Here is a 13,287-nt window from a genome sequence, read left to right as displayed (position 1 = left end):
TTAGAAATCATGGATTTAAAAGCCTGTCTGGAAAATACAAGTCTGAGGCTTGTATCCAGCTGTATCTCAGGCTGCTGAATGTCACAGGTTTGGAAATTTGGTGGTTCTCAACATCAGCGTGAATGTACAGAGGCACAAAAAAGGAATATGTAGTATCAGGCATTTCTCTAAAGGGCTGTCCTATTGCTGTAGGCCTTTCTCAAGAAAATAAAGCTTATACTCCCACTGCAGTAGTGACTGCAGAGTGGATGGGAATACTCCTCTGCTGTGTCTGTGTATTAATAACTTGCCATTCACAAAAGAGCAGAGAAAATGTCACAGTGCAAATGTGGATCAGTGGAAAGGTTTCAGCACACCTTGTCTTGCTCAAACCAAGGAGGGATTTGTGTGTTGAAAACAAGTCCTGTGGGAGTGCTGAAAATATCTTGAAAGTGCAGAAAGGCTGTAACAGGGATATTTTAAACTGCTTACTGTAGTTGGATGGGACATTTCTTCCCTTCCCCTTCTCTGGCACATCTCCTCCCCTTGCTTTGAGCTGCTTCTGGGTATCATCTGCCCTTTCAGCAAGGCACTTGAGATTTCTGAGCCCCCAGAAGATTGTGCTTTCTCTCAAGTTATTGTTCAGCCTAATGAATTCAACACACTGTGCAGGCAGGCTCTGAGGACTTCATAAAAGTCTCTGCTGAAGTACTGGAGGGGAAATCTGGGGGAAGAGTGACAAGAGACTAAAAAAAGGAAGTAAAGCCATCCCTTTGGCACTAAGGTGTTCTACCAGCTGTCCTGTGACACTTTGCTGTGAGGTTTACAGCAGTATCTTGTGCTTATCCTGAGCTAGACAAATACAACTTTTTCCAAGCCATATTCTGATGGTTTTTCCCTAAACTGTCACTATTTACTCCATCAAGTCTTACTTTGAATGCTGTAATTACTAAGCCTCAAAACCAAAACCACTCAAAATGCTGGCTTTAGCGAGGTCCATGTTGTAGGGTGTTTGGGGCTCACCTTGAACATGTGTCACATTGCAGAGACATTCCATTTTATCCAAGGAAGAGAGAAGGAAGCATTAAAAGTAGCTAATGCTGCAGTAGAAGCCAAGAGCATTCACTGAAATGTTCAGTGTATGGTGCAATGAGACATCTAACTTTACCTTTAATGTCCTGCTGAAGGACCTCTTTGAGTTGGCATTGTGGTTTCCCTGTCCTGCCACCCCTTGCCTTGATCTGTAGCAGTCCCAAGCACTGCTCTGGCTGGACAGGGAGTTGTCAGCTACAGGAATTCTGCTCCTAATGTGCTGTGTCAATATTAGTGCTGGCCCGGGGGGCCTTGGGAGCTTGCCCTGCTCAGTGTTTTCTGTGGCTGCGCTTCCAAGTGCTTTATGTGGCTCTCTGAGAAGGGCAGAATGGGATAATGCCCCAGTATGAGCTGTCATGGCTTGGAAAGGCTGCCTTTCTCAGCCTTAGCAGCAAATCCCTCCTTCAAAAACCTGGATTTCAGGTATGGGTGGTGGTGTTACCTGTGGAATGTTGGATTATGTACTTTTCTGACCCAGAGATGGGAAAACTGAGAGGTGTTTTAAAAACTTCTGTTCCATTTTTAGTCTCATGTGAAGGGTGAGACAATACAGATGTTATAATTCACACCATTGCAATCAGAAGCCAACTGTTTCCTAATTACAATACATTATAAGTGTTTCTTGGCATATCAGCTTTTTGCCAGTTTACTTACAAATCTATATCCCACACTGGAGCATTAACTGAGTCTTGAAAATGACATGTGTAGCTTTTTCTGATGTGTGTTTCTTTATGTGTACTCCATAAAACACTTTACAAAATGCTAAATTGTTGCAGTGTCAGGGTTTCACTAGTTTGATTTGGATTTAACTGGCAAATAGTGTGACTTCAGGGAAGGGAGCTGCTGAGGTTTTTTATGTCAGTGTTTATTGTTCCATCAACAGAGGGACTCCAGTTGCAGGTGCATGTACGGTGAGAGATTTTCTTAAAACTGAAAATATGTCAATAATTTTATAGTTGCAAATTTCTGTTTCCACACAAACTTTAATGTATACAGTAGCTATGCCATCATTGTACATTCTCTGGATTTTTTTACCAGATTCTGACTTGTACACTTAACAAAAAGCTGTGATGGCCTCTTATCCAAAAAGCACTGGTAGTGCGGGAGAACAAAAATGAAGTTGAGCCTCTAAGATAGTGTGAAGGAAGAAATGTGGACATTCACATGGATGTGATGCATTTGCATTTGACAGCAGATTTTGTGTGATGCCAAAAAGAGCTTGTAACAAACCAATGGAGAAAAATGATCCTGTTGAGGATATGTGAGCTAGAGGAAATGGTGGAGAGGCAGCTAGAACGAGGAATACCCCAGGCTTAGTTCCAGGCAGGGTGAGAGCTTCTTCATTTTCCCAGGGCTTACTTTAGGATGGAAGGGAAAGTGACAGCCTCTTGGCTTTGCTTTGTCAGGCTGGCAGAGTGCTGAGAGCAGGGGTGGCTTCTTCTAGCCAGAAATGAAATCCAGCAGGACCAGAGGGAATATGCAAAAACTGGAAATGAAAGTATCAGCTATAAATAGAACCACCTGTCTTTTCTCCTTCTGGTGATATTTTTGCCCTCTTGTTCCAATGCTTTGTTCCCTGAAGATATAAAGTATTTAGCTGCAGTTTGGCAATGGATCTCTGAATGAAAGGTCTTGCACATGCCAAATGTGTTTGGGTTTGTTGTAGTATTAATATGACTGGAAAACAGCTCTGTGCAATATCTTTAAAAGTATTTGGACCAAGTGGTTCTACTCAAAACTAGGATTTTCACCTTCATAGATGCACTTCAGAGGCCAAAAGAAGTGAGTAGTCGTTCAATCTATTCAGCTGAAAAATGGCTAACTTCCCATAATGCATAAAAAGAAAATATTACTTGGGTAGTATTATTCATGCCATGGCTTGAATGTATTGTCTTGTTTGGATGCCTACATTGCTGCAGTAAGAGGAGGGAAGAAAACGAGGACCTGACAAAAGCCCAGAAGGACTTGGTGGCTGGAAGCTGTAGGACTAAGATAGTGCTGTACCAGTGAGAGGAGTGACTTGAGTTAAAGCTTGTGCTCACTTGAAATGTTGAAGTCAAGTGATCCTATAACACGAGGTATTAAAGTACACGCAGTAGTTCTGAGCTTGAGCAAGAAGCCTGGAAGGGGTTCCATGGTGTGCCAAGCCAGTGATCACAGGGTAAAACTCTACTTTTGGCATAAATGGGGAAGTGTTTTGCTAGGCTGCTGCTTCATTTTAAAGACCCATATCTTTGAACTTCCAAAAGGATTTTGCCTTCCTGCCACTGAAAGACAACTTCTGAGATTATGAACTACAGGAAGAATATCTGCTGGGTTGTGAGGATCCACGAGCTTCACTGAGCTGCAATAAGGAAATTAAATTTGCCCAGATCATATCACAGTCATATAGTCATGTACTTAAAGTGTACAGTTGGGCTTTATTCATCATCTCTAGATTAGAAGATGTGCATTTAAACAATATGAAACATACTTGTTCTGTTTGGCTAATTGAAGTCTTTAAGACAGCTATCTAAAACATCTGTCTGCTGTAAACTGGTGCTCATAATTTAGAAGATGGATGAAATCTTGAAACAAAAAGCTGCATCTTTTGCACTGCAAGTGCAAAAAAGAGCCATTCCCAGCCATGAGTTACAGAGGCACTGATTGTAAATTCCCACTGTTTGTATAACATGGGAAGTGAGTTAAGTAGCTTACCTACTTGTTATCTTGTATGCTGCTCCTGCTCCAGAAACGTCAGTCCAGGTTGTGTACAGTCCTCTTACAGAGAAATTTCTAATCTTCTAAAAATTTTGGCTTTGAAGTCAACTCTACAGTGCATCTTCTGTTGTTGACAGATCAGAAGTAATGTGTACAACTTGGGAGACTTCACAGAACCACTGCCTCCTCAGCTGAGCAGGTTTTTGTTGTTTTGTGGGTTTGGATGTGTGTTTCTGATCAAAGCATGCTGAAAGTGCATAAACTATTAAAGATATCAACTTGGATCAGGTTTTTCCTTGAAGCCCATTAATGTTGGATAATTGATTTACCCACATGGTAGGATGGATTTTCCTGTCTTTCACACACCCTGCTCTGCCTCCCATCCTCTCCAAATCCCTTGGCTTGCTTGGAGTTAGTGAGCAAGGACTGCATCCACTGGATGTGGAACAGTAGGTCCCTCACACATCAGAGGCTGGACCTGGCTTGGAAAGTCAGGACTTCAGCTAAGTTTAGATTGTAGTAATTGAGGGGGTAGATTTCCTTTGTTGAGCCTGCATCTGTTTCTTTTAACTCTATCATTACTAAAAGAACAATTGATTCTGATGTCAAATGAGCAGATTGAAATAACGGGCCCAAAAACTTAAAGTTTCTGTTGTCTTTTAATTTAAATATTCTCATTCTCCCCAGTCTTGAAAATACAATACCCTGTTTCTTCTCACACATATACAAAATTTCTGAAGAATTGGAATAAATAAATATTAAATATCACATCCTAACATAGACTTTGTGAACCTACTTTACCAACATTTAACATTAGTGACCCCTATTTTTAATGTTACTTTGTTCCATAACTTATATTACAGAAATTCTGGGTTGCTGTGCTGAACAACATTTCTGAAGCATTGTTTTAAAGTATGTTGGCTTGGATGTCTTGAGTTTAAATAATTAAAACACTTATGACGTTGGGCTCAGTCCTTTTTCTACAAGCAGCTGGCTTTCTCAGGACAACTGATTTTCATTCCATTTTATGGAATAATGGTTGTATCCCTTTCCAGTGAAATCAATCTGGATGTTTTAGAACAACAGGACCTGTTGAAATCCTGAGACATCCAAAGGAGTGTGCTGATTGAGAGAGGATCTTTCACTGACAGATAGACCTGGGTGTAATTCTGAATTTAACTTTCTTTTCTCTTTGTAGGAGATCAGCTGTTAGCTTACAGGTGTTGTGAGGCAGCTACACTTTCCTGGTAAAACCCTTCTGAATGTATCCCTGTTGACATTTGAGGTGAAATATGAACATGTGTTCCTAGAATATCTGTGGTGATCTCAGTGTGTCCATGAAATGTCACGAGGCACCCAGTAACACCCAGAGTGTGCAGAGCTCTCAGGCAGAATTCAGTGGTTCCTGCTCTCAGTGGAGACACCTGAAGTGCTGGTTCAGTCTCATTCCGTGTGCTGGGGCTGAGTTTAGGAATTCTGCAGCTCTGGAAGCATACCCACTATCTGCTGATGTGAAGACCAGTACTTCTTGGTTTCAGCAGCCCTTAGAGAGGCTACAGTTTGTTTCATGTGTAGAGGTTTCGTAAATCCCTTCAAGCCTGGCCTTCCAAGAAAGGCAGGTCCCTTTCTGTTTTCCCTGTGGAAGCAGTTTCTTGGAACCTGAGGAGTGCATGTGCTGGCAGATTGATTATTGAAGCAGGCCAAATTCCTTTGGTAACAGCAGCGTGTTCCTACTGACTTCCAAGAGTGTGCATCACCACCTTTTCACAAGGGCTTGATTAGTTCCCTTGTGATGTTTCCTTTTGATGGCTGCCCAGAATGCCCAGAATGAAATATGCAAACAGGGCAGCGTAAGCTCGCTTCAAAGAATGAGAGCTCAGAGAGTCTAATCTTGGCCAACGAGGAGCTTATACTAGACCAAGCTTTCAGTAATGGCTGCAAACTGGCAAGCTTTGTTGAAACCCTTTTGCAGCTGGGATTCAGTGGGTAGGTAGAGAAGAGAGGCACACACTCATGAGATGTGAGGAGAAATTGAATCTCCTGTGGCTGAGGGTCAGCTGGATAATCAAGATGTTGGTTCTGATGTGTCTCCAGTGGCTGTTCTGTAGAATTTTAAGCTAGACCTTGAGCAGGTATATCCCAGTCCCCTGTTAAGGAGGGAAATACTTCATGCATAGCACAGCTGGTCTAAACAGGTTTGATTCCTGGAGGTGACGTGGCTTGGCTTTGCTTTTGATCCATTTTTCCTTTTCTGCTTTGAAGTTGATCCTTCTATCCACAAGGCTACATGTGACTACACCACCTCGAAACACATATTTGTCTGCTTCACTGAGGAAAGAGCATGAGCTAGGATTTTTGGAGGTTGTTTAATTCTATTGGGTTCTCTTTCCAGAGCCAGTCTGTTTTCCTTTCCATACTGTCTGAAACTTTATACTTGGAGCTGCAGACAAATGCAAACCTGGGAGGAGTGTCTGAGACATCACATGAGTGTGCTACCAAGCAGGGAGATCTCTACAGACCAGAGAAAAGGGTCACCAAAAATCTTAGAAAGAAGCTTAGGAAGTTAGCAAAGAGAAATAGAAAAGCCTGGAGAGGAAAAAACCCATGTCTCAGTAGATTAGGGACTGAACAGCTGGAAAAGAGCTTGGCAGAAAAGATATTGATGGTTCATGAGCCACCAAGGGTGCCCTTGCAGCAAAGAAGGCCGAGAGCCTCCAGGATTGCATCAGGAGTTGTGCTGCCAGCAGGCTGGGGGAAGTGATCCTTCCCATTTACTGAGTGCTGCTCAGACACTTCTGTGTTCTGGGTCTAGTTTTGAGCTCCCCCATGCAAGAGGAAGTTATTTTAGTTAGCACTTATTCTTGGTTTTGAGGCAATGAGACAGCCTTTGTTAAAGTAGCTGGAAGTAAAGATTGTAGGTACTTTCCCTCATAAACAAGGAGAGACAGGAACCCAAGATCCCTCTTGATCTGGAAGTCTCAGTGTTTTGTGAGCAAGCTAAAATGCATTGTTGTGTGTCTCCATCACCACTGTGAGAGTCTGGAAAGCTGTGAGGAGATGCCATGATGTGACCTGTTCTGCCTTTTCTCAGAAACTCTGCTGATGATCAGATGCTTTTGGTGTGGGAGTGTAACTGAACAGATTGGTCTACTGAGAAACTGCATGTGGGGTTTTTCTTCTTTTTATTGGAGGCATTTTCCCCTCCGTGTTAAAATTGCTTATCTTGTAGCTTTGTGGATGGTAAAACTTCATGGGCTGCTTCCCTCCAGCCTGCTGCTTTTTGCTTAGGAAAGATGGGGAGCAGCTTTTGGAAGAGGGGGTCTCTTGGGCAGCTGAGGGCTGTGCCTCTGCCCTCCACAGAGCAGGACATCACCCTACCCGTTGTGAGGGGCTACAGGAGGCTGGAGCAGCTCTGGGTGTGTGGTCAGGGTCCAAACATGAGCTGCTGATGTCAGGAGGAGTTCCAAAACTCAGATGTGAATCACAGGCAGCCAGGGCTGGTGAGCATGCTGAGGACTCGGTAGTAAAAGGGTGACCTCAACAAACAAATCAGGGTAAAATCCCTTCTTTGCACCAGAGAGTGTGGTGAGATACACCTGCATGTGAGAGGAAGCCACAGGGCTTTTGTCTTCTGGAAGTGTAGAGTACTTGCAAATGGTTTTAGGGAGCCATTAAAACCAAACAGTATCAATATACTGGGAAGATAGGAAGTATTCTGATTTAGGTATTCCTTAAGTACTGAGGGCAAAGGAAGCCACCCTGCTTTACTTCAAAGATCTTCCTGTGTTTCCTGTGGAGTATTCCATAATAAAGGCTCTGATGTAGGGCTGCTTGTTATTTGCAGCATTGAGCCCATGGATACTGGTCTGTATCTTGAAATCATCCTCGTGCTGCTGAGCTGAAATCTCCCCCCCCCCCCCATCAAGTGCAAGAGTGTTGGGAGCCTCCAGCAGCAGCAAACTGCTGCTAGGGAAGATGAAGAACCTCTTCTTCTGCTTTGTACCAGCTTCTGCTGTGACACTTAACTCCAGCAATGCTGTGGAGGGAAGTAGATGGTTTCCTTTCTGGGGTTGTTTTTGGTTCAGTCATTACCCATAGGGACAATGAGTATCTTTTCAATGACTTCTTGAGGAAACCACACCACGGTTTTCCTCCGTCATTGCGAAATTGTGCTTTGGAGATACAAGACACTTGTGATTCATAAAGTTGTGAATTGCATTTCTTTCAGAATAAATCCATGCGTGCCTTGGACGTGGCTGCCTCTTGCCTGGGGGAACCAGAGCTGATGGGGCTTGTGTAAAGAGGTCCTGGCTCTGGGTGGGTGCTTGGCTCATGGAGGTGACCTACTTTAGCTGTGACCTTGATTTGCTTAGAGGTGTTTGTGTACTCGTGATCAGCTTTGCTGCATGATTAAGCTGCTCACGTGTCATCTCGCTTTTTTTTAAGGGATGAACAGTAAGATTTATTTTTGCTGTCTCATTAGCCTTGTTTCAGGGGATCAGAGGAAGAGGAAATTCAAGGAAATCCCAAGGAAGTAGTCCCAAACAGGCTGTAGAGACAAACTGTCATGGATACAGTGACAAAATGTAATTTGATTCTCCTCTGCAGGAAAATTCAATCAGGAAGTGGACTCTATGGCATTTTTTTTCAAGGAGGTCCTTAGAGTACTTTGGCAACAAGTTTGGCATCATATATGGAAGATTTAAACTTGGCTTACGTACATGGGTAACATTTGTGTTCTCCCTCAGGATTTTTGTTAGGCATTGAACATCCAGCAGATGGAGGCTGAAAAGATGGAAAATACTCAATTTCCTAGAATTTTAAGAAAGCCTTGTGAAAAAACATTTCTCCAAACTGTTCACTATTTAGTGGGGCATGCTGATTTTTGCTCTGATCATTGAGTTGACATCTTCTTAACTTTAAAACTCATTTCAAGAGACATGCATAGTTCTTGACTCCTGTAATGCTAAAATGTAGGACTGTGATTGTTAGGACTGGGTGAGCATTTGGGACATGGTAGAGAAAGGGCTGACTGAAAATTAAATTGAGAATTCTGCTCTTTATGTAGTTTTTTTTCTGCTCAAGTGGTCAAGACACTTAACTGCTTTGAGACTATAAATATAGACAGGTATAAAATAGCAGAGCTGAATGGATACTTGATTTAATTCTTTTCTATAAAATTGATATGAATTTTTTGTTTGAGATGAACAACAATTTAGTTTTTGCATTAGTGCATGGTGACTTGTGTGGTGTTCTGGTTCTGAAGCTAAAATGCTGACTGTTGCAGGCATTCTTAAAGATTGAGAGAGGACTGTGGTAAGCTTACAAACCCTTTTTCCTCCACTCCCTTTTTTCTTTGTTCATTCCAGCTCATCCCAGCCATCTGTCTGAGGTCATCATAGGTGGTCCATGGAGTTACCTAATGCAGTAAAATGTGAGTTCAGCCAGCACCCTCTCATAGAGAGGTGTTCAGAAACTAAGTTTAGCTATAACTAATTTCTGCACATCAACTGAGACTGAAGATAATGGGTTTGGGTCTGAACCAAGCACAGAGAAATGGCCAGTGACTGGTTTTACTGGTGAACTGAGATGCAGCAACCTCATCCACCACAGTAACACCATTGAGTCTGTAGCTGTTGGGCTGCTGGGGCTAAGAGAGACAAAGCAGACAACTGGGAAAATAGGGAGACAGTAGGGTCTGACCTACAAATAGCTATGGGTGTGAATGAAAGCCCTGCAAAACAAATGTGGTTATGAATTCAATAGCATTTCATAATTTGACTAAAATTTGTACTGATTTAGCTCTGGTCAGTTCTGGTGCCAGCTGGCCTCTTAATGTGCCTCTACCAGTATGCCCACACATTCTCAAAAATGGAAAAGGAGTTGGGTTATTGGGAAAGGAACACAGAGAAGTTGTTGGGTGAGATGGACAGTGAGCTCTCAGCAACAATTTGGATGCTCTGCTGATGGAACAAATGGTGCTCCTTTCTTCAGTAGTTTGTGGTACCAAGACAATGACTTGCCTGACCTTACAGTGCCAGGACCACAAATTTAGATAATTTAAGTTTTGGAAATTCTGATTTTGATGTTCTGGCAGAGCTGAAGAAAATAATAACAAGCAACTGTAGATTTTTTTGGGGTAATAACCCATGTCTACATACATGCTTCAGCAGAACTGGTTACAGTGTTGTTAGGAACAAAACAGCCTGATCATGTTGACAGAATGTTTGGCTCATAAACTTCAGAGGGTGTCATGGGAGCTGCTTGTTCTGTGTACTTGGGAAGTTCTACTGCTGTCACAGGTTGGGAAGGCAGGCAGGATGCTCACAGGTGGATCAACCAGAAAACTGTGTGTCCAATGGATTTTGGAAGTTTCCTTGCAGGAGGAAAATGTCAAACAGTTTCTAAATATTCCAGTAGGTTTTGCTGAAAAACTTGTTTTGTGACAACAGTGTGGAAGGGAAGGGCATCCACATGTTTGTAGTATAGTTGGGAGAGACATTTGAGGGCTTGAATTGTAGTATGGCATGTGCATTTTGTATAAAACTTGAAGCCTGCAGAATAGAACCATGTTAAACCCCTGTCCTTCAAAGATGCCAACTGCTGCTACAGTGGAAAACAAAACAGTAAGCCAAGGACCACCCTTAGATTGAGGCAGTCAGGACTGAAGGGTGAGTCTGTCCTTTGCTCTGTGGCAGCAATTTAACTCATTCTGGCAGCATCTGGCAGCAAATGTGCTCGTGATTGTTATTTTGTGATCATTGTGAGCAGAGGGGGTTTGTGCAGACCAGAGGATGGTAAAAAGGGCCCAAAAGGAGGTGGTGCCAGAGGTTGCTTCTGCCCAAAGCTTAGTCTATTGGAGATGCACATCCCAGCAGCTAACCCTTTGGATGGATGGATGAAGTTTCTACACTTTGCAAGGAAATGATATTTGATCCCTGAGTTGGAGACATCTATTGCTTTTGTAAACTGTGTCTAAACCAATTGCTTTTAAAGTGTTTTGTAAGCTTGCTGGATTTCCCTCCCTTTCAGGTTTTTGAAAGTATTTGACCAACAGAACATGAGGCATGGAAGAGTTCTAAGGTTTTCAGCTGCTTTGGGCTGAGCATCATCATCTTTGCCCAGGTGGATTTAGGCTTCCAAGACAGGCCTTCAGGTAAAACCTCTTCTCTTTCACAGTTGATGCTATTTAGCAGGGAACTTTTCACAGACTTTCTTCCAACAGTGTACTTATTTGCAGTCTAGAGGATTAAATAGTGAAGATTTGAATTACTTGCAGTCTAGAGGATTAAAAAGCCAATTAGATTAATTTATATCTTTAACTAGACTTCTTTGACCACCATTGGGTTATATTATTTTTTTTTGTGGAGTCTTCTGTGCAGAGGTGTTTATTTCTATGGAAATGTTCTGAATTCAGTGGAAATAGAACTTTAAAAGCTTGTGAGCTCTTGTATTATCTTCAAATGCAGAGACACACTAAAACAAGTGTTCCCTGTCAGAATTATTCCTGTTAGGAAAAAACAATTGGCTGGTCAGGTAACATAAGAGTAAGCCTGGTTTAGTTCAAGATCATTCTGACAAATCTTTAAAAACAATTGTGTTACATAATGTGTTTTGAGAATGGTCATGGTTTGTGTGCAATACTCCATACAGCAGTAACTGGAAAGGGAGAAATTACCTGTTATTTTTATAGCAATAGGAAAAACCAGAAACTGATTGTTGCATTGTTGCAGTTTTTTAAGAATGCTAAGTTTGAGATAACTGTTTTGGTTAAAAATATGTAAGTGTCTGCTTATATTAATGCAGTGTTTTTCTGGTTGGGGGTTGTTTTTTATGTGTTCCCTTATGTTAGACAGTCCAATGGCAGACCAAAGGATGGACATATCTTCTACAATTAGTGACTTTATGTCACCAGACCCTGCTGACTTGATCTCCAGTTCCCTTAGCACTTCAGGAATGGACTGTAATAGGAAAAGAAAGGGAAGCTCAACTGATTATCAGTAAGTTGGATTTCTTTTGATTTAGCACTGCTAAAAGGAGGTGGTAACACAACAATACAGTGGGGAAGACTATAGAAATATTTATAGCAGTTTTTAAATAACCTCTTTTTTACAACCTGCTTTAAAAGTTTTAATAAAGAAGAGAGCTACTATGTACTAAGAGCCAAGTTCATTATTTAATAGTAATAATAATAAAACTGTCATCTCAGTGCAGCTAGAATTTAGGGCTGTCAAATGGGGTAAGTCTGAGGAGAAAAACTTCTGGCTGATGGGAGAATGGAATTAGTACTGATGAAGTGTACTGTGTGAAGGTTAGTTGTATTGACCATTTACACAGGAAATATAATGACTGACTAACAGAAGGGGAAGATAATAAATTTATTGAAAAGTGGAAGCAAATTTCTTCACCTATTTTTTCCTATTTAGTCACTTCCTATCAATGTGCTGCCAACCTTTATCTGATGAAGCTATTTTGGTCTCTAATTTGAATATGAACCTAAATAGTCTCTGGTTTGAGGTATTAGAGCTGTATTTCTTTTAATCAGCTGGTTTAATCTTGTAGTGGTTCTGAACTGTAGAAGGAAACCCACCACCTCTGCTTTAGAGCAGTGAAAGGAACAGCAGAGTTTGCCAAACTCCCAGACCTGTAATGTCTCCTGCACTGGGAACAGCAAGAGCCACCTACTTACTGCAAGTGCCTGTGCAAGCCTCCTCTGCATTGTAACTTTACAAAGTGTGGCTGCAGGGGAGCTTGTGAGTGGCCACATCCATTATTCATCCAGCCACAGAGTCCATTTTTATGTAACTTAGCACAGATTTTATTGCTGAGGGCCTTTGGATTGTTGGCAGCTCTTTTTACGAGGAGGAAAATTTTTAATCCATGCTGAGCATCACGATTAAGAATTAGATTCTTTTTAGGAGAGCTTAGGCATGAAACTTTAAATACCTCTCTGAATTCCTTTCGTCTCCCTGAAAAGCACATGTGTCCCTCTAGTTGAATTGATTGCTACAAAACTGAGTGAACAGCCTCAATCCTACCAACTTCCTCTTCTCTAGAAAGGATTTCTCCATTTTTATTCCTCTGGATAGGAAGCATTACTCAAGGCCTCTTTTCCAAAAGACAGCTTGTTCTTGTAGGGTATAATTCTGCCCTTTAGATTTTGTGTGCATTTTTTAAAATGTGTGAAAACTCTGTTTCCTTGAATTCTTAGTCAAATAAGTTTGTTTATTTTGTAGTCATACACTACATACCACTACATATAGTGTAGTCAAACCATAGTTCATTTTGTGTTGCAAAGTAAATGGTGGCTACTAAATGTTCCTCTTGGAAAGCAGAACTTAAGGGAGACTACTTTGATCCCTCCTTATATGTGTATGTATGGGAAAATGTTCAGAAGTGCTACTGCTCAACTTCTGCTACCTGTTAATGATGTTATTGCATAAATCATCCAAGTGCCCAGTTTGATGCTTCCTGTACCAGGGAGTAAGGGAGGCAGAACCAGTATTTTAGGGTGGT

At 41.7% G+C, this 13,287-nt stretch overlaps 1 protein-coding gene across 14 annotated transcripts in view; it reads left to right on the top strand.

Annotated features, from left to right (window-relative positions):
* The window catches only part of BMAL1 (basic helix-loop-helix ARNT like 1), a 47,977-nt gene that overhangs the window by 13,936 nt on the left and 20,754 nt on the right, over positions 1–13,287 (top strand). For 11 of the 14 annotated variants that reach the window (XM_085579716.1, XM_021527552.3, XM_021527555.3 and 8 more), the window contains exons 2-3: positions 10,804–10,927; positions 11,624–11,771. In XM_085579716.1, coding sequence (XP_085435842.1) covers positions 11,632–11,771 — 140 coding nt within the window. In that variant the 5' untranslated portion in view covers positions 10,804–10,927; positions 11,624–11,631. Of the gene's footprint in view, positions 1–9,140; positions 9,206–10,803; positions 10,928–11,623; positions 11,772–13,287 lie in introns of all 14 variants that reach the window. The other 3 variants (XM_085579715.1, XM_085579714.1, XM_085579710.1) reach the window with 1 other exon arrangement.

Source organism: Lonchura striata, chromosome 5 (assembly GCF_050655825.1).
Source record: "Lonchura striata isolate lonStrDom1 chromosome 5, ASM5065582v1, whole genome shotgun sequence".
NCBI lineage: Eukaryota > Metazoa > Chordata > Aves > Passeriformes > Estrildidae > Lonchura > Lonchura striata.
Note: the sequence above shows the minus strand (reverse complement) of the source record. Positions and strands in the feature narration are given on the sequence as shown.